The sequence below is a fragment of the Tinamus guttatus genome, unplaced genomic scaffold (assembly GCF_059628265.1).
Source record: "Tinamus guttatus ecotype Peru unplaced genomic scaffold, ASM5962826v1 Tinamus_guttatus_pri_ptg000246l, whole genome shotgun sequence".
Classification (NCBI taxonomy): domain Eukaryota; kingdom Metazoa; phylum Chordata; class Aves; order Tinamiformes; family Tinamidae; genus Tinamus; species Tinamus guttatus.
Window position 1 is genome coordinate 4,720,249 of NW_028288780.1, and position 26,098 is coordinate 4,746,346.

At 40.3% G+C, this 26,098-nt stretch overlaps 4 protein-coding genes across 6 annotated transcripts in view; 2 read left to right on the forward strand and 2 right to left on the reverse strand.

Moving 5' to 3' along the window:
• The window catches only part of MAT1A (methionine adenosyltransferase 1A), a 133,965-nt gene that overhangs the window by 74,700 nt on the left and 33,167 nt on the right, over positions 1-26,098 (forward strand). The window lies entirely within an intron of this gene.
• PRXL2A (peroxiredoxin like 2A) lies at positions 693-8,085 on the reverse strand. Of its 2 annotated transcripts, none has more exons than XM_088526364.1 (6): positions 8,046-8,085; positions 5,085-5,264; positions 4,540-4,631; positions 2,317-2,457; positions 1,326-1,490; positions 693-1,173 (listed from the first exon to the last, which is right to left on the reverse strand). In XM_088526364.1, the coding sequence occupies exons 1-6, from the start codon at positions 8,053-8,055 to the stop codon at positions 1,084-1,086; spliced, it is 678 nt and encodes a 225-aa protein (XP_088382490.1). In that variant the 5' UTR covers positions 8,056-8,085; the 3' UTR covers positions 693-1,083. The 2 variants fall into 2 exon arrangements, with proteins under 2 accessions (XP_088382490.1, XP_088382489.1); XM_088526363.1 differs by having other exon boundaries at positions 4,540-4,634.
• On the reverse strand, positions 15,737-18,757 carry EXOSC3 (exosome component 3). The gene is made up of 4 exons (XM_088526463.1): positions 18,485-18,757; positions 18,186-18,335; positions 17,267-17,418; positions 15,737-16,025 (listed from the first exon to the last, which is right to left on the reverse strand). Exons 1-4 carry the CDS (start codon positions 18,746-18,748, stop codon positions 15,824-15,826), a joined length of 768 nt encoding a protein of 255 aa, XP_088382589.1. The 5' UTR covers positions 18,749-18,757; the 3' UTR covers positions 15,737-15,823.
• On the forward strand, positions 21,349-25,391 carry DYDC1 (DPY30 domain containing 1). Of its 2 annotated transcripts, XM_088526465.1 has the most exons (5): positions 21,349-21,508; positions 21,626-21,748; positions 23,534-23,626; positions 24,422-24,514; positions 25,299-25,391. In XM_088526465.1, the coding sequence occupies exons 1-5, from the start codon at positions 21,362-21,364 to the stop codon at positions 25,338-25,340; spliced, it is 498 nt and encodes a 165-aa protein (XP_088382591.1). In that variant the 5' UTR covers positions 21,349-21,361; the 3' UTR covers positions 25,341-25,391. The 2 variants fall into 2 exon arrangements, with proteins under 2 accessions (XP_088382591.1, XP_088382590.1); XM_088526464.1 differs by lacking the exon at positions 23,534-23,626.

Here is a 26,098-nt window from a genome sequence, read left to right on the forward strand (position 1 = left end):
TTGCTGCTTAGTCTAATCTCCTGCCAAGACACACACGAATTCTAGCTTAATGGTTTTGCTAGCTTAATGTACTCTAGCTCAGACATTTTCCCAAAGACACCAAGATTTTCATATACCTCAACTACTGAAGAATGTGCTGGATCCCTTGAGGATCTGATCCAATTTAACAAGCACAGTTTTAAAATTCTGTTTAGACTTTGAAACATCAGCATGTTTTGCAAAACTCATACTGTCCTTGAATGTTTTTATTAACAATTTAAAAACTTCAGTCTATGTATATACCCGGCTGTGTCTGGTAATGGTTCTCAAGGATCCTCTTGTGCAGCGCTGCATCTGTTTCTAGAAGAAACACCCCAGCCACTGTATTACAGAAATTAAGCTGGGATGCAAACACAGCCTCATGTGCTCTCATGTTGGTCCCTTTGCTTTTACAATCCTAACTACATGAAAGTAACTCACCTTGATATCACAATTACCTTTTTAAGTCAACATCAGAAGTCTTTAATCTTCATTACAGGGAATCACACAAAAAACTGAAAAACCCAGAGCTAGAAGTTAACTACAATTAAACTTACTGGATAGATACTGTGGCAACCTCTCAAAGGCAGAATCTCAGAATACTAGGCCAACACAATTTAGTTTCCTGGAAATAGATGCATTTACAGGTTCGCGAACAAGCAAAAAGCAACGACTTTTTATTTACATAAGTTTTTATTATCCTTCAACCTCAGTTGATACTCAGTTACTCCAGCTTTAACGGGGTTTTGTTCCCCTAGACAGACAGGTTTCAACTGATTGTCTCTAACTGAAAACATCTAGGCTACGTCAGATTTTAGACCCAGCCTTTCATTAATACAGTCAGATCCAAAGACAAGTTGAAATCCTGACCACCTGAAGGGCAATAAAATAAAAAAAATCCCATGAGAGTTTTCATTAGTTATTACATCTTAATGGAGAATCTTTTCACTGCATTGATGACTATATAGTTAAGAAGCAATTAAACTGCACGTTCAAGAAATGGATACATTCTACATTTCAAGCTGTAATCAGAAAAATATGCAACTATTTTCCAGCTTATGAAGCTTATGGTTTTATCTTCTCAGCAGCTTCAAGAACAGATGGAAGGCTGACTTTGTCTCCAAATTCCTTCTCACGATGCTCCAGTATAACACCCTAATCAGAGACAAAAAGAAGGAAATTCATTCACTGATCCTAGTCTCTCTCCATAGCAAGAGGATTTCACAAGATCAATAACAAAACAACTGCACCAAAGAAGCCTTTGGGCTCTTGGGAAACATGAAAGGCTTTTAAAAGGTCCGCAGTACCTGTCTTCCTGCCCCAATCACATATACTCCTCCCAGTGTGAATCCTTCTCCTTCCAGGTTACCACTAAATCCATTTCTCCAAGCACGGAAGAAATTCTGCCAGACTCCAAAGCGGAAGAAGCCAGACATCATCATTTTTCGTCTGCGAGGGCCATAGAAGCCTTTCTGCAGTGAAACAGAAAAATCTCAGCAAGCAAACGAACAAAGCAAATTAAAAGGACTTTTCCCTCACAAATTAAATTCAGGAAACTAGTGAACCCTATACCCAAGAAGAGTTCCAACAAAAGAAAGCAAATAGGCAGAGAGCTGAAAATAGACTGCATCTGAACACATCTCTAACATACTGCAGGACAACTCACTTTCTGCACAGCCTTAACTTCCACAGTATTGCATTTTTTTATTTGTTTTTATTTTAATAAACTCATCTTTAGGTATGCTAGTATTGTATTCTTTCAAACATGCAGAGTGGGGACAGAAAACAAAGTTCTTTCCAATTGCTTTTAAATATTTGACATGCTTTTTTCTTCAGAAGCCTAATAATTTCTAAACTTCCCTTCTAATATAGAACTGGAGTAGGCCCAAGATTTTGTGGGACAAGCCACATCACTGCAATTTGGGCTGTACATGATGAACTAATTACATCTTCCATCTTTAGACACACATCATAAACATCTGCGAGTCACACAGCCAGTGGAAGCAAGGAATACCTATTAAGAGGTCATACTGTTTACCTATTAAAGGGGAGGGGAAGAATAATCCTGCAGCAACATGTTATCAGCACACAGCTAGAGAACAAGACTGTAAGCCATGTATGATATATAAATATAGAAAAGCAAAGCTTATTAACTTCTTAACAATGCTACTAGGTCTTGTTCCGTTTAGACCACACTCTAGCCATGTTATACAAGCTCTTCAAGGAGAACATCCATAAGTTTTTCTAATTTTATTTATTTTTTACACAGAAAGATATAGAACACTGCGTTCCTGATACCTTTTCATCCAGAAAGATTTCTCCTTTGAAATAATGCTGAAAATCTTCCACTTCAGTCCCTATCTTCTCTTTCACAACAGCATAGAGAGGGACACCCAGCTTGGAAAGCTGAGGTTTCAGAGAGGAGAGCTCAGAAGCCTCCTGAGACAAGAGAAAAAAAATATCAGTCAATGGGTGGAAGTAGAAAGCTTCGCCTTGAATTTCAGAGTGTCAGAAATACATGTAATTCTAGTGTGACGTACAAAACAAATAGAGAAGCAGATATTCAACCTAGCTCTGCTCCTAGAGAGACCTTCATCAGGTTTGCTGGGATTTTCTTTATTAGGCGGAAAGAAGAATTTTTGAGCATTTACTTGATAACAGTAAAATCCTAGAAAAATTGTAGTTTTAACTCAAAGCCCCATTTATCTTGCCTGTGCTGGACCTTCAACTGTTTTTAGGTGTTTACAGGACAGTGAAAGATACTGCCTGCGTATCGTTTAACCTTGCTAGGCTAGAATTCCACATCCCTTTTTTTTCCCCCCCTTTTTTTCCAAGTAAAAACACGTCATTATCAGCCTTTTTGCAAAGCATTTTGAGGGCTTTCTACCACAGCACACCATACAAATTTAAAATAAGTACTGGAATGAAGATACATTTTCCCTCCAACATCGCACAGTGAAAATGATCCAAAAAAAAAAATCTTTTTGATCTTTGTTCCCACAGGAACAACATTACCTAAATAAACCAGAGTGTCCATGGTAAATATGTTCCTAACCTTAAATGGAGAGAGGTCATTTTTACCTGGACAAAATTCCCTCACAGAACTCCACAGGCACACAAGAAAGGATACAGTTTACATGAATGCTTTCAGTCAGGTAATGAAATGCCTTAACAAAGGCTTGCCACATATTTAGAATTTACTGAGCAGGGGTAGCGCTCACATTAGTGGGTAACGGTTAAGAGAGGCCATTAGTGAAAGTCATCAATAGGTGAAAGGGTAAAAGCTGCATTCCAAAACCCATGACGCTTCAAGAGGAAATGGAAAAGTATGAATCATCATCATAAGCAAGCCCTGAGTGGCGGCTGCTTCAAGCAAGTGTGAGCCTCAAGCATCATAGCTTTACAGATTTTTCCCTTCTGTTTATGTAGATATGCTAATTGTTTTCTTTTTTTTTCTCCTCTTCCCCTGAAAAAAATGTTTTATGATTTTTTCTGAATGGTTTTAACTACAATTTTGTCTTTTTTTTTTTTTTTGATAGTAACTCCTGTCTGCAGTCAGGCAGGTTGGCAGCACATTCTCTTCCTGCCTATGCTATTTCTGATCAAATAAGCTGAGAACTTTAATCTTTCACCTTCCATGGGCTTTACACATACTTGTGGAATTATTACTGAAAGGAACTGATCACTTAGTTAAGTGACTACCATATTAATTACTCCATATTATAGAGTAGTGAATAACAAGATAATAGATATTTTTCCTCCATAGCTATATTAAAAAAAAAAAAGGCCAAGGTGCCAATTATGGCTGGTCCCAGGAACCTTCATTCAAATCATACTTTTATGTATATTCAAACATTCAAATCATACTTTTAAGTGTCTCTTCCCACCTACAGACAAGAACTGCAATAACAACTTAAGGATCCAACTTTGTTTCCCAACCTGACTTGTGATGGAGCAGGAACAGTTTGAAGAGACTGTGAGGAATCAGTGATTTTCTGTAAGGCATCCTCCCTGACTTCTTATTCCTCACGTTCCTGCCTCCCATCAAGCATCCAGAAGAGTGAGGGACTCTACACTCTCCTCTGTGCAGGGTTTTGCTGATAATCTTTGTCTGTTGGATTACTGCCAAGCTAATTTGGGGCTACTTTTGACCAGACACTACCTGGATTGCAGAGTTTTATTTTGAACACATGGAACACAACAAGCTCACACAAATCACCACCAATTGGAATTTTGTAGTCTCTATCCCAAATTATCATGGGCAGATGTAGAAAGTCCTGGCAGACGTAAAGATCAGATATCAAATGCTTTCTGTAGGAAAATGCTCTACACTTAGACTAGCTAGGAAGAAAAAATAGAAGTAGGTTGTGCGCTGGAATCCAGTTTGGACTAGGAAACAAGATCTTTCAGATACTTTCAATGTATTTGATGACTGTCCTATTTACCACCTGCCTTTACCTAAAGGGAACTATGTGAGTAGATTTCCGCTCTTCCTGCTGAATCCCCAAGCCCACCAAGTACCTCTCTGCACAAAAAACATCCAGGTCTTCGCACAGCCATGATCACTGCACCATTCTTCTTCCATAGTTCACCAGCTTTGAATGTTCTCTGTTCTGCTTACACAGGAGAAAGATCATGAAACTCTTGCTTACAGCGGTGAATGCTTTAAGGACAAACACAAAGCATTGCAGAGCATTCCACATTCACAGAAAGTTCTATTGGAGAAATTTTTATATGTATAACAGAGTGCAATTTTTTACCAACTATATTTCTATGTAAAACAAGGACCTTCCAGAAATAACAGTATTAGTGGCTTTTCCTTTACCAGCAATATCTCCTATCAAGGATATCCATCTACTTCCTATAACTGGGAAAGATTCAGAAAAACCCTTGAGACGACCTACGTGGTCTGCACAAAATTCTGTCTCCCTTATAGATAACCCTCATGTAGGGAAAAATAACCCTTCTAAACATACTTCCTTAAGAGTTTCCAACACTACTCTTACAAAAGTTCTTAAATAAACCCAGTCATCAAAGAAGGAGGCCTGAATTGCCCAGAATCTTACCTGGTTCCAAAGTTTTTAGCTCTATTTCCTCTAAGAATTCCAGCGTAGCCTTCTCTGGCTTGGACAAAAACAAGTCAGTGTTAGCAAGGACGATGCCAGTTACAGCTGCACCGAGAGCTCCAAGGCCAACAGACCACATGCCCATAGTGAAGAGCCCGATGTCAGACAGGAAGGACATTTCTGGAAAGTAAAAGAAAAAAGCAGCTCTAACTACTGAGCACAGATGGAGGCAGGCAAGGAGGATCCGGCTTAAACTCACACAGTAAATAGACCTTGTTGGGTTCCCTGGAGATGTTCTGTGAACCTCTGCTCTGAACTGGGAGCTCAGAAAAAGATGTCGATGACATTTCAGTTCTGATCCTGAACTACATCAGGATACTACAAGATATCTGCTACTTTCATGACTTAAGTTTTCAACTACAATGGGGAGGAAGGGGATAAAAGTTTATGTATTAAAATACAACCCATAACAAGATGACCTCCTTGATAGACAGTGAATTATTAAATTCTTATTTACTTAAATTATTTTATTACTAAATTAAAATTATTACATTAGAATTATTAAATTAAAATCATTACAGTATGACAGTGGTTTCTTTAAAAATGTATTTGTAGTATAAAAGAGTTTTTTTCTTATTTAAAGTACACAGTGAATTTTACAAGTATATTGCAGAAGACTTTAAAAAAACTCATATACACACACTCAGATTTTGGCTTCTCCCTCTCGTCTATATTTATGCACAAACATATTAGTGTAACAGGCAATATTTTTTCTTACAACTCCACATTATAAACAGACATGGAGCCAACATCTGAGCAGCATCCATCTCTGCAGGCAGAAATAATATAGGCTTTTCACTGTTTTATTAGGCACGGTGAGCCAACATTACAGACATCCTGGACAGCAACTTCTAAAAACTGGTCGTTTTCTACTTTTACTAAAGCAGTTTTTGCACAAATCACATCAGGAAGAAACCACTAACTCATACCCAGGACTTGATAACAAATAACAAGCAACATTGCAATGGAAGCTATTACATGTGCCAGCTCATATCACTTGTTTGTACCCCAATTCTGGTAGCAGTTTCATTACTCACTAGCCACCCTACCCCAGGAAAGCTCCCGAAGCCCTGTCTTGACCCTTGTGTATGTTTCACAAGCCTGGAGAGGGCTGACAGCCACATTCCTGTGAGGTGGTATCACTTCTGAGGATGCAGGAAAGCAAGCTTAGCCCTGCATCATGGACAAATTTCAAGATCCAACTGTAACCAATATTTGCTACAAGAGTCACCATGGTTTGGGCAGTAAAAAACAAGTCACTGTGCATTTACAGCACAACAGTTATGTGTTACAAAGGGTTATGGATTTGCGAAGTGACTCCACTTTCAGATTAGGCAACATCAAGAGTTGATTTTTTTCCAGAGCCATCTGCAAAATTCTGCTCCTTAATGTGCTGCTTTGGCAGGTATTGCCATCCATGTGTACTTCTGTTCAGGAGAGAATCTTTCCATATATATAGGAAAAATGTAACTTCTTTGAAGTATGCCTGGCAGCAAACCTTGGACACCCCCACTCTTTATCCCCACAAACAGCTGCAGGTAGAAAGAAATGAAAAAAACAGTTAGAACTCCTAGATTTGTGCCAGAGCCACACTGCTTCAAATTTTCAGGAAAGAAACCCCTTTCCACTTCCATGTTCAAAAGTAGCTCCCGAATAATACTGATGAACAAATGCAACCAACTACCATCTAAAAAAATAGACAAACAAAAATTCTGTTTTATTCTTCTAGCACCATATTTAGTTCCAAGGGAGACACAGTATCTTGGTTATCTGGAAACACGCATAAGCCAAGAACTTGAGCAGGAAACATGCGTAATAATAACTGCAGATAACAGAACAGTCTACCCCGTTTCCCTGCTTGTTTCTAACACAGGGAAATTCCTTGTCATTATCTGCTTTCTCTACACACTTCCTAAGCACAACATCATATTGCAATGACAATTTTTTGATACCTGCTTCTGATTCGTACCAGAGACCATCCTGACACCAGCCTTTGTAATGACCAAGACGTAACTCAAAGTTTATTGCTGTAATGCAGCGTTAACACTTAAAATCTCCCCGGCATACCTGCGGGCTATTGCCCTGTTCCCTCCCAGCCCTTCCAGCTATTATGCAGCTATTCTTTGGGCTTGACTCTTGTCTGGTCCAGACCTGTTTTTCTCCTAAATCTTAGTTGCAGAGGGGAAAGGGTGGCGGGGGAGAAGAGCCAGGGGAGGAAACCAAGTACTAATCCTTTGCATAGTTCTGTGCACTTAAGAGTGTCTACCAAATTTTTTGACTGATTAATGAGCAAGTTCTCACATAGCTCTTACTACTATTATTGGCACTGCTGTAGGCCAGCGTCACTGTGGTATTTCACACCGCACTCCATTTTAGTGTTGATAGAGATCACTAAACTCAGTCAGCAGGACTCTTCAGTTTAATTGAATTCTTTGGTTTCCGCTCAGTGACAGACACTGGCTCCAAAGGCTGAGCCTGCTCAGCTACTGAACGCGCGGGGGCATTAAAAAAAGACAGTTCTGAATGAAGGTACTGAAATTCCCCCCGCTAAGCAAATGCCATATGAGAGGCCGCTCTGAATGATCCATGTGGGAAACAACAGCCAGGATTATTCAAACACTCACTCGTAAGGCAGGCTGAGCCCTGGCACTGCTGGTTCGTTGAAATGCAAGTGAAGAGACAATACAGAATCCAGCAGAGCATTTGCAACTAGCAGCTTCATCTCCTTTTAGGGGCAGTTAATTAAAGCAATCTGAAGCTCCAAAAACAAACTCTACGAAAATACGAACACTGCTGGCTTTTCATCAGCACCTCAGTTTCTAAACAGCCAGTGATACATCCCAGAGGAAAGACAGGACCCAGCATCCCGCAGGCACCCTCCGCTTGGGTCAGCGCACTCACCAGCACCCATGCAGCCCGCGGCCGAGCGCGGCCGCCGCAGCGCCTCCGTGCTGTGTCCGTGCCGTGTCCGTGCCCGTGTCCGTGCCGTGCCCGTGTCCGTGTCCGCGCGCAGCGGGGCGAGCGCGGCCAGCAGCGCCCGCCGCCGGAGCAGGGCAGGGCCAGGCAGGAGGCCAGCGCCACGCGGTCACAGGGCGGCTTGCGGCCTTTCTAAGCAAGGCAATATGTGCCACGCTCTCCCCGTGGGGGCGTTAGCAACAAGCAGCTGTCCAATCCACGGCAGGATTGCTTTGAACATTTAAATATTAATTTAAATCTTAATTAGTCACTTTTTTTTTTCCTTTTTAGTTAAACACATGGTTACCCTCTATGCTGGGGGTATAATGAACAGGAACTATGGAAAACATCCATGCAGCTGAGAACGTGGCTGTAAATTTTAACTTCTGTGCGTCTTGTACACTTTTATAATAAGCATTTCCTCTATGCTTCACTCCATTCTACTTGTAACCTCCTCACCACAGCATGCAAGAACAACATACACAATCCTGGAAACAATTAAGGAGCCATCACAGTGTTGGAAAAAAGTTTCCAATTAGAGAACTGTACTGGTGGGATTGGCTGGATTAACCCAGTGTTTATTTGGTAGTTACCAGTTTTACTGATAACATCCCTTCACTAAAGGGCCTAATTTTCTCAGGGACTCCCAGATTGGCAAACTCTCAACCCTGCTAAAATCCCCACTCCTTCAAAGCTCCAGAGGTACACGAACATATCTCTTTACAGAGAACAAGCTGAAAAAAACCAACAAACAAACACAGGAAGAACTTTTCCTCTGTGGTGACCACAAGACCTCAAGATGGTGGTGAGTTGTTTTGTGGTTTGCCAGTACTCAGTTAACCAGTATTTTTTAAAGCTTAGTCTTAATTCTTCTGTAAATGTCATTTGATGGCATCCACTTCATGTCAAGGAGATCAAATATAACACAGTTTTGTAGATGTCTCATTTCTCTCCCACCCACAACTAGACAAAAAAAAATGTGATTAAGAGGATAGCTATCCTTAAACATTTATTTTATCAGTATAAACAGGAGACATCACAGCTGTGTCAAAAAAAAAAAGTGCTGGAAAATCTGTGTTTTTGAGGGTCAGTATAAGTCATAGAGATAGTTCTATGCTTTTCTTAAGAATACTCATGGGCAACAGTGGGAACAGTCAGCGGGCACTCGCACAAGTTGGATGGCACTAGCATGCCCCCCAGCCTGAAATCTTCATTCTTTGGTTGGGTTTGACCATTGCTTTCCCTTCCCTTCTCTGCCCTCCCTCTCTCAACTTTCCGAAGACATTCCACATTGAGCCTAAAAATCTCACAGAGCTTTGTCATGACCTGCATCCCAAAACGCAAAGTAAGCTGATTATTTTTACAAGACATTCCCCTCCAGAAATGAGTCATCAGATTACAAGTATCTTTGCAAATCTCTTAGAAAGAATATTTACAGAATGATCTAGTGACATGCAGCAAGACGTGATGAGGCCTTACATACCCTTCAGGGCAATGAAATGCAACGTCCTGATCTGACTTTGAAGTTTCCCCATCTTTAAGTGCAGATGGAACTCGAGAGCTGTCAGCAGTCCCTCCCTACCTCAGTCACGCCACAAATATCAAAATCAATAGACCCATACAGAAGTCTCCCAGCATTTTTGAAGTCATTAATACAAGTAGCTCGCACAGCACAATGGACTTTTTTTTTTCTACTTTTTTTTTTTTGTCATAGAAAGATTCTGCAACCAATCACTCCTTTTGCTGAGAACAAGAGTCATGTGTTTTGTTCCAAATCTGCACGCATTTCACTAATTTGGTGCAATGCTGTGCCCAGCTCTAGCTCAAGTGAAAGCTGCTGTGTCAAGCCAGCAACCACCCTCCGTCCTTGGAGGGGATGCGGGAAGGTTGCTCTTAAACCATTCGACCTGCCCCACTCTGAGAAGGTTTTCAAGAATCCCAACATTGCAACTGCCCTTCCCTCTTGAACAATGGAGGGCAAAGGTGCTTGCACAAAGTTCAGAGATCTTCTAACTCTGTGTGTGCTTTCAGAGCACCTTTCAAAAGCAGCTAGGTCTGTACCTGGCAAAGTTTAAACCTCTGCTCAACCGGAGACGTGGAAACAGCCGTGCACGTGGGAGGAAGCACAGAACCTCACAAAGTCCTCATGCGAGGCCGCTGCAGCCTAAATCCACAGGGCTAGTGGGGATCCAAGGCTAGGCAGTTGCACACTGCAGCCACCTGCAGAGACGCGCAAAGAAGAGGGCACCACAGACCCACTAGCAACGAGAAACCAAACCCACAACACGGGCGCCCCAGGGACCTCCCGCAGACTCCAAAACCCAGGAGGGCCCCAACCCTCCACCCGCAAGGAGGGCGCAGCGCCCCGGCCCGCGCCCCCGCGCCCGCACTCACAGCGCTGCGCCCCGCTCCGCGGCCCCGCGGCCGCCGCCGCGCACGCGCCGCCCCCGCGCACGCTGCGCGCCCGCCAGGCCCCTGCGGGACGGCGGGGGCCGGGCCGGGCCGCGCAGGGGCCGCCCCGCGCAGGCCCTGCCTCTATATCGGTTTAGGGCGGCACAAGCGCCGGGCTGAAGGCGCGAACGCGGCGGGTGTCCCTCGAGGCGCGTGATTACGGCAGGCACTTGCAAACGCGCAGTGAGGAGTCAAGAATGCGCCTGCTCGGGCGAAGCCGCCGATAGCGGGTCACGGCAGCGCTGAGCCAAGGCGCCTTCGGGCTGCGCCGGGTGGGCAGGGGGGAGCTCAAAGACTCGCCCGCACGGCCCTCGGACACCTTCCCGCTGCCCCATTACCCTCGTTTACCCTCCGAGTATGCGGGTTCCTGATGAGGGCCCCGGGGTTCAGCACAAAGCTTAACCTGTTGCAGGATGACGCCCCAAGCTGTAGCGGCTGTCACGGCGCTTGGATCCAGCGAGCACGGCAGCGGGGGTTAACGGGCCACGCTCGCTGTGCGGGAAGCGCTGCAGTCACGCGGGTGCTCGGCATCGCTCGGAAGAGCACCCAAGGCAGCGTGCGGCAGCAGCGGCACTGCCAGGCTCCCTGCGAGAGCTGCCTCACTGCTTTGAAGCACAGCCCGCATTGAAGTACACGCATCTCTGCCACTGTGACATGGCAATTTTACCCCAAAACATGTTTATGGCAGTAACGTGAGATTGATGAATTTTGTCACCCACCATCATGCAATGAAAGCAATTTCTGCAGGCTGGCAACATTCCTTTCTTCTGATTTTTACAATGGTTTTGGCTGTCAACAGTTGGCAGTGGCAAATTGTAGCTCCATTATTTTTGTTGCCATGGTGAGTGCACAAAATAAAATAATAAACCTTTTTTCTTAATGACATTTATGCATGTTACACCCCAAAAAATCAGGCAGACGGCCTTCTATGTAGGCCTATGTAGGACTTCAAGAGTAGCCTATGTTCTTCAGGATGAAAACTATCACAAGATTAAAACATATTTTTATTTATTCCCTTTTCCTAGCGGGAGTGCATTACAAGGCATCCAGCGAGAACAATGAGCTTTGAAGTGGTTCTGACTTCATTTCAACAAGAAAACTTTATGCAGTAACAAGAAAAGCTTAGGAAGAAAAACGTGAACTGACACATCTGGATCTCATCCAAGAATATTTTCATATTTTATAAGGCAGTGAAATCCCTTGAATGCATGCTCAAATTTAACAGAAACAGAACTCTAAGAAAAATTGTATCATGAAAATACCAGAAGCAAACCTCTGAAAAGAGGCCATGAACACTAAACTACTGGGTTGTGAGTGGAGTCCCTGCAGCAAATAGTCTGACTTCATCAGGCTGCCAGTGTGGTCAGTCCTTTAGAAAGGCAGAGATTTTGGCAGGAAAGCTGAACAGGAAGTTTTTGTTTTTCCCTTCAGAGAAAATCACATTTTAGAATATTGTTTTTTCCCACATACCTACTCAGGTCTGTTATTCACACACCCTGCCTCCTGAAAAAGTCATAGGTAAAGTCCCTCTCACACACTAAAATATATTTCACACAGCAACAGGCAGTTCTCAGGCTTTTAATAGTGTACGTTAAAAGCACTTTGAGCCTTTATCTTCCTGCTTTCATAATTCAGTTACACAGCAACTATGAAGCAGAGTATCATTCTGCAAAAGGTTTGTAAATCAGTTAATTAAATTTCTGTAGCATGCCAGTGCATAATTCACCCCGCATGCACTGTATCAGTATCTGTGCTAAAACAAGATTCTAATATTACGAAACTTTCAATTCACATACAGAGTGACAAACCTACATGTTACTTCAGAAGGTAATTACTTCTGCTTCGTGTTGGATCATGCTTCCATAGATCAGCTTTAGATCAAGGGCGTTGTTTGACACGTGACTATTCCGTGTTGTGCCAATATGACTGGATGCACGTGGACACAAAAAAATACAGCTTAAATTTTCCATGTCATTTGCTTCTGGAAATACGTCCAAGAGGCAAACTGACCTAGGCTTCAGGGACCAAGCAAAAGGCATCTGCTTTTTGGGGGCCACATGGCTGTAGGTATTCATGTGGTGGTGTCTTGTGTTCAACCCTATACGAACTCTCAGGACATAAAAGCACCTCTCAGGAAATAAAGTCTATCTGCAGGCATCCTGGACAGCATTTTAGATTATCTTAAATAAGACCAGGGTGTAGCAGTCACTGAATAAACCAAAGGATCTTTTGAAATCAGTTTCACCCACAAGAACAGTTCACAGAGAAACATCCAGAACAGATTGGTGCAAACCCCTCCATCTGGGCAAGAGCAGGAAACAAAGAATTACTAAGTCTTCTTTGCTGGAATACAGATGCTCATGCAAATCTCTTTTGGCAGTAGCCTAATAAACACACTGCCTCACAGAAAAGCCTCTCATCATCACAGTGCAACAGGCAACCAAGGTTTTGCAAAGGCCAGATAAGGTTATCAGGCGTCTTATGTGCTTCTGGCTCATAAGTCAGTCGGAAAATCCCACCAAGCTGTTTGCATATGGGTAGCGAAACTCGCATAAATACATTTTAAAAACATTACATGCAAAGTTTTTCCTGGAGGTGGCTAATCTATTAAACTTACAATAGCCTGCTGAACGCCAGTCGATTTAGCTGCTCCTCAGAATGAAGTGTTCAAGCACTAAGGAAGAGAACAGGGAAATCTCTAACAAGTTTGGGCTTTGAAACCTGCGCGAAAAATTCCGTAACCTCTTTGCTAAAAAATCTGGGTTAGATTAACAAAACAATCTAATCAAAACTGTTCAAGCTGATCTGGGTCATTCTGACAGAGCTTGGTTAGGAAACAAATCCACATGCAATTCTGGCAGGAACTTCAGCTGAACCTTCTGGTGGTAATGCGGAGCCGTGCACAATACACATTTCATCCAGCAGAGTTACAACCAAACCTTGACCATAGCCTGAAACTTAATCTCATTACAATGAACAGTATTTCTGTGTAACCTTCTTCAGCTAAAATACAAATGTTTTACTATCACACTCTCTGTTCCTATGCCACATGTCTGTACTTCATGTTTGCATATACTCTCGGTCTCAATACAAAACATCCGCCTAGGTAAGATCACAACTTGAATTTCCTGTTTCCAATGTAGTATTTCCATTTTGTTCTCTGTGAACTTCTTTTGAAGAGGTGGTGCTCATCTTTGGGAATACAGGCTGTTTCCATTTTGATATTTACAATTGTTACTCATTTCTTTTGTTAGCTTCCATCCTGACAACTTGAGATATCAGGATGGATATATGCATGTAACAGAACACCCAATACATAATCATTGGATCTCTTAGGTGAATGATAGTAAGTGATGACTTACATGTAAAAGTAAGTATTTTGTGCAAATAAATATTACAGAAAGATACTGAGGCCAGTAAAATACTTTCAAGTCCACAGCATCAGTTCTGTAAGTTCCATTTCCTGAAACACATGGGCTTTTGCACCTTCAATGGAAGCACAAGGGACTTCCTGTAACAAAATCTTCATCAGCATCTGTAATCAATTCACCATCAAGCTTTCATCCCAGAATCCTATTACAGTTCTGTCACTCTTTTTGCTGATACTGGCTTAGACCATGAGGCACAACATGAAAGATCACGAAGATGCAGCTCAGGTTTTGCCCGAGTATTTTGTTATGGTAAAGCTTGTCAAAGCCTGCAGCAAGGTAGGTAGTTTTCTCCAGCCAGGATAAATAAATGTCAGTACTGCCTACTTTTAACAATGCACTTAAATACATTTGCCATAAACCCTTTTTCCCCCCACATCCATTTTGTTCCCATCCTCCTTCAGCTTAATTTTGCCAGGTATTTTTGTTTACTACTATTAATTAAGGTTCTATGTGGGCAATAAGCAGTTGGCAGTGGGAGAGATTAATTAGTGGTGTGAAATAGGGCACTAACAATGTTGAGAACTTTCAAAGTCACTGTTTGCTATGCTGGGCTACCACCGGAGCATTTTTAGGTTGGAGGTTTTGTATTTATCCTGCAAGTATATTTAAAATTCAGACTTTTCAGAAGCAAGGAAGGCTATTTAGAGAGGTAAAAGTGGGAGAGGTAGGGTTAATTGCATTTAAAGCCCCAACTCTTCAGAATGTAATCCATTTCATTGATGATTTAAAATAAAAATAAATGGGACCCAAGAGCATTCACAGAAAACAGAAAATCTAATCCCCTGAAGTATGACTTTGCAAGTATAGTTTGTTGTTATTGTTAATGTCTGCTTTTTTTTTTTTTTTTTTTTTTTTTTTAAAATGGTATGGACAATCTACAGGGGCTTTAGGTAAAATTTATAAAGCACCAGAGAATAAATAGCAAGGCTAGTGAAATCCTTATTAAATTACAGCCTCTTTTCCTCGTGTACTATGAGAGGTTATAGGCCTAAAAGGATTTATAGAAAATGAATGAAGAGCACCTCAATTAAGAAGAAAGGGGACAGGTGAAAAATCAAAGCAGACATCTGAAAGGCTACAAAGCCTGATGAACAGTGCCCAAATGGTAGGTACTAGGGGTAAGTGCCTGTTCTCTCCCTGAGAGAATCCTGAATTGGAATCATTAGGCCTATATGGAAACTAGTTATGTTTTTCTTGAATCAGGGGAAGCCCTAGGTAAGCATATTAAAGATGAGTCAGAAGAGTGGCTCCTTGTTGAACCAATTTCTAAATGAGTGAGATGCCAAAGAAAACAGTAGTCAAATGCCATGGGCTGAACTTTGGATGCAACAATGTGATTGCTATACCTGGGAGTAACTGGGGAGAGTTTTCTTTCCTCTTGGAATAAACACAATACTTAGGCTTGCTCCAATTGTATTTTTTCCTAACTTAATTATTGCTATTAACCTGCAAGCTATTCAGTTTATTAAGAGTTACAAAACATGGTGCACCTAAGGAACTGGGGTGCACTGCTTCTCCAAGAGCAGTAATAGTTTATTTCTATGAACAGCTACCTTCCCTGATGGGGAAGTTACTCCTCAAAACACAGAATTATTGGAAGCTTTTAGAAACTGTCTCCACATCTGTCAAAAGAATTCATAACCATGAAGGTTTATAATTACAAAAGTGGGTAAAAGCAAAGTTCGTAAATAAGGTAGAACAAGGTGTGGGGATAAAGAAAGGAGGAAGAGAATGACAACCAGAGTCTAGGACTTCATTTAAAAAATGATTTTAATATAAACCTGAATATAAAAATAGCCCACCCTACAGTTATCTGAAACAAATCCTCATGGGTTTCTTCAATCAATTCCCTGACAGTTTGGCAAGTGCTTGCTTTCTCTGTTCTGCTGTCATATACTCACAGGCTTCCAAAATGTTTACTATAATTAAAGTCTGTTGAACTGTTTTTGCTTTTACCCATATTCTTCCATTCATTCCCAGCACCAGCTCAAAAGGGTACAATTGTGACAACTCCTCAATTATTTCACATTTAGGAGCCAAAAGTCTGTAATCAAGATTAAAAAAAAAGTCAGAGAAGAAATAAGGGTCCATATTTGATAAACACTACAGTATTAATAGTCAATAACCAAACCATACTAGTGCTATATGGAAGCTTTTAAAGCAGTTCCAAAAGCTAAATGATCAATTTCTATATGCACCCAAAACAGTGACTTTTTAATTCCTCCGCCCCCATACAAAACATCTGTGTACATACATAAGCATATTTTTCTGATAACTTAGATTCAGAAGTAATACCAGATAGATTCAGAAGCAATACCTTATAGATTCACAGAGAATTGATACATTATAATAGTTCTAGAACTTAATAAATTCTAAAATCACACTGTTTGTCAAAGTGACATTTTTAGTGTTGCTATTTATGAATTTGACCCCTGAGCAAAAGATGCCTCTTTCAAAACAAGGCTTTTCTGCTGCTGCTTTACAATAACACAGCAGTAAGTGTAAAGTATTTTGTGTAGCGGCATACTGAAAAAGACAAGCATCAAGCATATTGTAACACCTCTAACTTTATGCAACTACCACTTGTGGGACAAATAATAATAGCCAGACAAAAAAAAAAAAAGCCAAATGAAAATGAAACAGGAAATTGGTCTTAATATTTTAATGTTCTTCTTCCTAAATATTTTTGGTTATCATTCATCCATATCATCCAGTACTCTCTGATACTCAGAAAGGTCTTGTGTTTATGTTAACAAAATGTAACCCAAACTTTGGGGTCACTTTAGAAGTTTCTGAAATGGTTTCTAGATTAAAACGCTATTTTTTGAAGTATGATTTTAATTTATCTGCATATCATTTAAAAATACATGCATATCATCTGCATGTATTTTTTGGTTACAGAATCTTTTAAGTAAGAAGAAAATCATTTATATTGATGAGAAAAAGATATGTTTAATTAGCTTCAGCCAAACTGATATCACCTATCTAAGCAGACCCTCATCCAACTAAACAGGAGGAAAAAAAAAAAAGAACGCATTATGCGATTTTTAAATTCCCAGCTAGGAGATATATATCTGAAACCATTGTTTGATTTTGATTTCCTCAGGTCAACATCCATTTATTGGATTATATATATTTTAATATATTTGATAAACTGATATAAACACACTAAAACAATTATGCATATTGATTACTGAATAATTTACACCACTCAGAGGAATAAGTGGGTTTCCTACCTAGAACGTTGCATGTTAAGAGTGACTACTGATTTTCCTCAATACTTACTTTCTTATTAAACCTAAGGAGACTTTAAAGAGGAAGCCATCTTGTCCAATTACTCCCATGCCACTTGCTCTTCCACTGCTGTCTATACAGACCAGCTCTGGTTCCATGTCTTTATTTGCTACAAGAAACTGACCATAAATAAGATCTCCCACCTGAAACAAGGAGTGTCCAGAAGTGAAAAGGATTAGAGAATACTCCATATCTACAAGAAATACTCTTTGATAAAGATGTTCCCAACAGAACACCAAATAGTTCTAGAATAGTGTTGGTAGAAAAATGAACTTGTGTAATAGTATTTTTTTTTTCCATTAAAGACAACATTCCCTAGGAACACTTTCCCTGTATCACTGCTAAAATCTGAAATGAAATTATTTTCAAAAAATAAAAAATAAGTACAGAATTTTCTTTTCTGAAATTCTCCTTCTTTACCTCTCTCTAAAATACCAAACGTGAATTCCTTCCTGCCTTCAGACTTTAAGAATGTTAAAAGTCGAGGCTAAATAACACACTCATGTATCAAGATCATCCAAAAAAAAAAAAAAAGCATACTAGCCCATTTAATTTTTCTTTACAGTCTGTTTTACAACCTACTACTGGTATTTCACTACACAACTGCTCTCATACCAGCATTTAAAAAACATAGGAAACAAAACCCCCAAAACACAGTGTTCTACCACTGTTAAAAACTTGTTTTAAAACCTCAACTTGTGCTCTCCTGGATGCACACTACTGCATAAACTTAATCTGCTGCTCAGCCCAGATGAAACTGTTACAAATAAACTGCATCCTCCTTTCAGACAGTTCATAAAGACACATGAGTTCCAAGAGTAGCTTATCAAAACATACTAGAAGCAAGACTATGGGAATAAGAAACAAGTGATGCAGCTGAAGCACCGTCACCCGCAGTCAGGCACGTTACCTGCACGTTCGGCCTGTTCCTTTTAGTTGCGCCTTCAAACGCCAGGTAGGACAGAGACGCCTGCTCGCTTCCACCCACATCCACCTTGAACAGGTCTCCCGTTTTGGCCGTCACTATTCCTATTACGTGATCTCCCTTCACGGGCACGTACTGCAAAGGAAGATGCGGGGCGAGAGAGCTCAGCGACAAGGCGCGCTCGGCGGCACGGCCGCGGCGCGGCAGCGCACGGTGAGGCGCCTAACGGCCACCCGTCCCCGCCGCCCCGCCCCCGTTGCCGTGGCGCCGCCGCCGGCCCCTACCCGCTTCTGCTGCGAGTCCACCCAGAAGGCGCCGCCGCCGCCGCCCCCGGGGCGGTGCCGCAGCAGCCCGCCCTTGGTGACCACGAGCCCGGCGCCGCCGCGCCTCAGTCCCGGGCCGCAGAGCAACCGCCCCCGCCGGGCCGCGCCGGCGCCCAGGGGCAGCCGCTCGCCGTCCTCGTCGGGGTGCGCAGGCAGGAGCAGCTCATCCCCCGGCAGCACCAGCTGCCCCACGCAGGCCTCGGCAGGGACCCCGCGCGCCGCCATGGCCCGCGCCCTCCTCGCGCATGCGCGGGGCGGGGCGACGCGTGCGTGGCGCTGCGCCGCTGTGCGCCTGCGCAGATTTAATGGCCGTTTAACGGCCGCCCTAGGCCCTCATGTGGCCACAAGAGGAGATGCTGCGACCCGCGTGTCTTCTTTTCGTGGTGTAGCCTTCACGCCTATTATATGGTTCATTATGAAAAACGACCTTCGGAAGATATGTATCATTGTTTTGGTGCAGCCTTGTGTTCTGGAAAATATTGCCAGGGAAGAACTTCCAGATAGCTCTAGTAAAATTAATCTTCAGAAGTAATAGGACACTTTATTTGTTCTTTAAGCCGTAAATTATTTGAGCTTTTTCATTACCTGGTTAAAAGTTACCAATAAAACCTGGCCAAATAGATGAATGGGTGTCAGGCAAGATGTTTGCCAATTAGGAGAAAAGATCTGTCGTCTTTCATTGTGCAAGGCTAAGCACGGAGCATCACAGCTTTGCTTAAAAATACCCTGTGGTTGGCTAAAAAGCCTACCCCGTTTTAGCTCGTGGCAATCTTTTGTTTCCCCCAAAGCGCCCGTGCCCCTCTCCTTACCGATGTAGAGCGCGGCGGCTCCGCGTTGGCGGCTGCCCGCGGGGTGGCGCTGCGCCGGCCCCTTCGCCAAGCGGCTGCCTCGTGCAGAGCGCATGCGCACGCCGCCGCGTCGCTTAGCAACGCAACGCAGCGTCCTGCCGCGCGTGCTGCGGCCGCTGTTGTGGTCGTTACTTCCGTTACGGCGGGGAAACGGGCGGAGAGCAGAGTCCTTGGGCCTAAGGAACGGTCGGTAGTGGCAGGGAGGGAGGCTGCCTTTTCCTATTATTTTCACCTGCTAACACCTGCTTATTTCCAGGCAGTTTTGGAATACCCAATGCCTAGACTGTACACGGGTTTTTGTGTATTTGCCCTTCCACGGTACATTGTGTAACTTACCCATCACTGCAGCTTTTAAGAACTGAAACTATTAAATATAAATAACTTGCTTATATCAATGGTGAGTTGTAGGAAAACAGAAAAAGAGGTTTCCCAGTTCATCATCTTTTAAGATTCATATATAGTAGAATAACTAGATGTTGCTTATTATCTGCTGTACACTTATCTGTTTTTTTGTTCTAGAAATGGATGAAATCATTAAGCCAGTCTTCCCCCCAAACAGGTCCAGAAAACAGATGCAGAAAGTAAATATATTTTAAAAGTGTGTGGCAAAATCACTTGAAGACTGAGGAAATCATAAAATCTTAAAAGAGTTAACTGTATATGATATGCACTCTTAGCAAAATCTGGATGAGTTACTGGAATGCTCTCTGGATATAGCAGTATTTCCTGTGGATTTGTATCGAAGGTTATGTGTATACGGACTAAGCATACATAGAACATATACTTTCAAGTTCAGTATAGATGTTTCTGAGGCCTCAACCCTATTTTGTATATCACTTTCATGGCTGATGTATAGCAGAACCTGTAAATCCTGTTTGGAATAGTCTGTGTTAAGCTGCCTGCTTCACTTGTTCCCTAACTACCTGATCACCCAGTGATCAGGCAACAAGCAAAGTCTCTTTTCTTCATACCAGCATATTTGACTATTGCTGTAGAGAAGTTTGTTAGTAAACAAGCATAGTGTGACAGCAGTGTTTCCTTCTGGCCAGCTCTGTGAACAAGGCATGAACGACAGCCCAGCCTGAGCTGAGGCAGAGAATCTCTTTTATTCTATCAACTTGCTTAAATTTTCCCTTTCTGAAGGAAGACAATTTTTCAACTCTTTCATGCAAAGTCCCTTATAATGGTTGTTTTAAACTAAAACTGAATTGCCGATTTTGTTTTTCTGTTATGTTAATTGATTCATTCTCAGCTGTGAGGAGGTTGCAGTTTTTAACTAATCTATACTAACTGATTTACTTCATGACACAGAATATACAAGATTCTCCTTTCCAAATATGCCTTTTGCCTGTATAATTACACTGCTGTTCCATCATAGCTGATCAGTAAGACTTTCTGCTTGCATAGCTTATATGTCACTCACTGCCAGCTTTGAACCAGCTTTAAAAATACTGTAAAGATAGTATTTTTAATTTCTGTCTTCTAACTTATGTACATCTATTCTTTCTCAGTAACAAAGAAGGAGAATTAGTTCATAAAAGGTTTCCCATCTATTTTGCTGGTTTTTTTTTTAAAAAAAAACCAAGAAATACAACTGATTTCAGTCAGTTCACAGTTGTTGGTTATGACATACTTTCTTGAAAGAACAAATGAGAAGGTTAATGGGAATGCTTTAGTTAAGTTTGTAGCTCTGTGAAATTGTAACATCTGTGTATTGTTCACATACAAAGTTATGTCCTCTTTTGAAGAGATAGCTGTCTGGCAAGACAAATGTATAACAGAGGAAATAGAAGCAAAATTCATACAGTGGGTTAGCAGCATGTCTGAAGAGATCTTAACTTGCATCCTTGGACCATACCTGTCATACAAATTAGTATTAATAAAGAGTAATGCCATATTCAGTATTTGGTGCTTGAGTCAATTCTTAAAAACTGTAGTTTAAATCTGACTTGATGGTTAACACATGTCTGTTTGTTGTTACTAGGTGTAAATGGAGTCCCAGTACCTGAAGAGATGCCTGGGAAGTTGCTTAATAAGGGGACTGGCCGAAGTTGTAGAGCATCGGCCAGCAGACCCAATAGAGTACCTGGCACATTGGATTTATAATTACAGGAGAATCTTAGATGAAGAACAAAAGGTGGATTTTACCTCAGGCAAAAACTTTCATGGCAATATAATTTATATTAGTTATTCTCTTTCATTCTCTCTCTCTTTTTTTTTTTTAATTGTGTTTGTTTTACCTATTTGATAATAGAGAAAGTTGGAGAGGGCTGAGCTGGAACAAGAACGGGAGGCAGCCCTAGCAGAAGTCAAAATGCTAGAAAAAATGAAAGAAGAGGAACTTCTAATCCAGCAGAAACTTGAAGAACAACGTCAGGTGAATAGCTGTTAATAATAGTTAATCATAATAGTAGATGTGGCATCTCATAGCACTCTGTATACTTCTAATCTCTATATAATGATTTTGAAAGGAGGAGACCTAAAAGCAGTATTTTAACCTTTCAAAATAATGAATGAGATGATTAGTCAGCAGATGGGAAGGGAAACTTACAGTATATGTGGTAAGATGTTGTTTAAAAAGATGGTGGAGCCTAAGGTAAAGAGCAGCCAATTTAAGACTTCAGTGGAAGTAACTTACAATTAGTGAGCCATCTTCCCTAGGTTGCAGGAGAGCTCATGCAAATAAAGCTAGAAATCACTGCAACTTTTTTGACAGACTTCTGCTAGGTGGTCCAGGATTTATAACTGACTTTCTCAAGCTATTGCATGCATTGTAGTATCAGTATGGCAGAAAACGTAGTGCTAATGTATACACAATTACACATTCCTGCAAGTGGTTATGAATCGCTGAATGAACATTGCCTTTTTAAGGTATAGCCTTATTCAAAGAGGTGTTTTGGGCTACTGGAGCCTTCTGTTAGCATAAGACAACTCCAATCCTGTACTGTGTGCACTTGAAATGTGAGAAATAATGATGCGTGTGCCTTTCTAACTGTTCTTTATAGAGGAGTCTCATGTATTTGGCCTCCCATGTAACAGCCTCAGCTACTTATGTTGCTTTGATAATGGAGGGAAGTTTTCCTATTGGTCTTTTCTTTTCTTTTTCTTTTTCTTTTTTTTTTTAAACACAGCTGACTTTCACATGACATTAAAAACAGAAGTGCAATTTTCCATGCATGCTAAGCTGAATTCTAGTGTGAATTCTAGTGTGAATTCTAGTGTAAGTTGCATTTGTTCCATTTCACTTTTGCTTTATTATTATTATTATTTTAATTTGGAATTTATTAATTTGCAGACAAAAAAAACATCATTTCCTTGAGGATTTCATGAACTGTTTAAAAGAGTAAATTGAATAGAGACTATGAGGTTGTGTCTAGTGATAAATCACAGAAAACTTAATAATACATTATTTCTTATAGATTGTAGGAAAGAAGTCAAACAATACAGAAGAATTAGCCTCTTTTTTTTTAAACATAATTTATAATTCCTGCTTTAGTCGTGTACTCAACCTTGCTTTTCTTGTACATGCCAAAAGGAAATGTTAAAAGCAGTTACTACAACATAGCTGTGTTTGTAGTATTCTGAAGCCACTAGTGCTGTTGAATGTGAATGCTTAGACTGTGCAGATTCTGGTGTTTTCTTGTAACAGAATTTTGGGCTCATATAGCATAAACACCTTGTATTGAAAACATTCAATTGTTTTTGATTGGAAATTGTAAAGGTTGATGATGAAGCTTCATATTAACAATGTAGCTTATCAACCTTTCCTGTTGTATATGGATTCATCTTTCTATGTTGGATACTGTGCAAAGTATCAGAGAACTTAATCCTCGTTATAGGAGATAATGGAAACATGCTGATAAAGGGCTTAAAGAATAAGACAGTTGTCTTCGATTTTCAGTTGTCTTTTTCTTCCTCCTGTGGTATTAAAACCGTGTTGTCCTTCCTACACTGAAAGGACTTAATCTTATTAACATTGCAGTTATGTCTTATGCTTTGTATCTTTTTTTTTTAATATATATATATTTCAGTCATGAAGTATATTTTAACGTAATGGGGTGGGAAAGATAAATGGATATTTATATGTGTGTGGGGAGGGAGGGTAGTGCATGCTTTGGTGTTATTTTTCCATCTAATTTGTCCTTTCATGAAATGACTGCAGGAACAGTTGCAACGAGAGCGTGAGGAATTGGAACTGCAGAGGATAGAAAAAGAGAAAGCAGAGAAATGGCTGTTGCATCAGAAAAATCAAGAGGTTTAATCCAAAGCTTAGTCAGGGACTTGAAAATACTGTTCATCAGCTATCTTTTTTCAGATGCAGGCATTAAATACAAACTGCAAGGCAGAGGCCTACAGGCATTGAACTAATGCATCAGGAATAATTTTAAGAAATTATGTGAAAATGAAAAAGAATGTCAAACCATTTACTTCCAATCTGAGTTTTATACTTGATTTTTGGTCTATTCCATAAAGTTTGTTTAGTTACTATTCAGAATAAACTACTATTCCGTAGTTTAGCTTAAGGTCAGTTTATTTCCTGCTGTCCTTGATATTTTTTTTTGTGAAAAAGTATTCTAACTTGGATCTAATGTAAGAGTCTATTCATTAGTCAGTGTGTGTCAGTGTAAATTCCATTTGTGGTACCTCAATAAAGAATTATGATTCTAACATGGGATGTCATTTAATCATAAGATGTGTAATTCTCGGGAATTTATACTGTATGAAAAGTGCTTATATGGATCCATATAAATATATGGGCTCTTACTGATACTTCAATAAGAATATAAAGTGCTAATTGAGAAGTTTATCTTAGTATAGCTTTTAAATGTGAATGGTTCTTACATGGAGCACATCATAGTATAAAAATATGTCCATTAAAAAAAAAAAAGATAATGAGAGTACCAAGACCTTATTTACATACTAACACATTTGTGTAGGATGCAACTATACTGTAATGTATAGTCATTTTAAGATATTTGAAGTCTTCTTTATAAATAATTACTCACGATATGGAGTGCCTTAAAGTGAAAACTCATTTTTGTTACTATAGGAGCAAGAAAAGACAATAGCTGAACTAACAGATAGATTCGGAGCACCTAATCTGACCCGAGTTGAGGAGCTGGATGAGAATGGACAGTATGATGTAAGTACACAGAAAGTACATTGAGATTATAGAATACTGATTCTTAAAGACTTGTTTATCTGTTTTAACATTATCAGAGGCCAGAACTATCACAGTCAAGATTGTGCTGGTTCTTACCTATGGGTTTAAAGGAATTTATTTTGGCTATAATTTCCAAACTGTCCCTGGGCTGCTGTCTAAAAGACTGGCAATAGCTGACTAAATTCTCAAGATGCACTTTTGTATTCATATGTGATACAAATGAGATTATAAGTATTCTCAGAGAGGCAATAGTCTTCCTTTCCCTTAGGAACAGATATTTGCTTTCAAGTGACTGAACAAACATATATTTTCTGATGGTCTGAAGTATGTTGTTTGTACACCAGAATGCAGTCTTGCACAGCGATACCTGGGCAAACCTTTAACATCCAAGATCAGATATTCAGTGCTCATTAAGGCTGCTGAGAAGCAAGTTATCTGAGCCCCATGATTACATGACTGTTAGAAATATGGTGCTATGCTGCTTTATACAGGCATCTTTTTATGCTCAATTTTTTAATCTTTGTACCTGACAGCCCAGAGAAGTGAGAGGACACTCACTCAAGTAAGTAAGCCTCACTTTGTAAGGCATGGCAGTATATTTAATGCATAATGATTTCCTGTGAAATCATTCAGTTTTATGTATAATCAGTGGACATACACTTATTACTTTTGTCTTCAGGTATGTGTTCTTAATTATTAATATTTTTATTCAAAGTTGAGTTAATGCTAGCAACTGACAACCTTTTTTTTTTTCTGATTGTAGAGTGTAACGGACTTCATGGCAGAATTGGAACAAGAAAAATGACAACTGATCTGAAAGCAGAAAACACATTTTCTAAACATTATCTGTTAATTCTGAAGTGTAATAACTTAAATTATGTATTTTATATAAAGAATTGGCTTATATATCTGTTGTTTCTGTTTGGTGTGCTTTCCTGGTATTTGTATAAAGTCTGTTAATTCTGACATGCAGTGCTTCTGTGTTGTTCTTAAACCATACTAGCTAGTGTGGGTGACTCAGTGGAAAACTGTAACTGATATGAAAGCAGTAAATATATTTTCTACTTATTAGCTAATGATTCCACAAATGTAAAGTTTAATATAAATATGTATTTTTTTATATACATAAATAATCTAGGTTATCTTGGGCTTGGGGCAACAATATGATAACTTGAGTCAAAATTAAAAGAATAAAAAAATACTGAAACAGGATTTTCCAAGGATTTGAATGATTTGTGATTTGGAGAATGAACGATTTAAAGTTCTACACAACTAGCACAACCCCAGAATTTAATCATAAGATATATGCTGTCTGGAAGAGGTAAATTGAGCTCTCTGTGGCTTATAGACAGACATATTAAAAATCTTGTTTAACTTAAAAATCATGAGGTATGTTTTGTAACATTAGAGGCTTACTCTAGACTTTATAGTCTACTGTGTTCATTATGTGATATAGTTTAATTGCAAGTGTCTTACAAGAATATCTACATACCACTTTTGGTTAGTAAATTCTTAAAACAATCTTGTATAAGTCTTTTGAATTACCAAATCAGTATGTCTGTA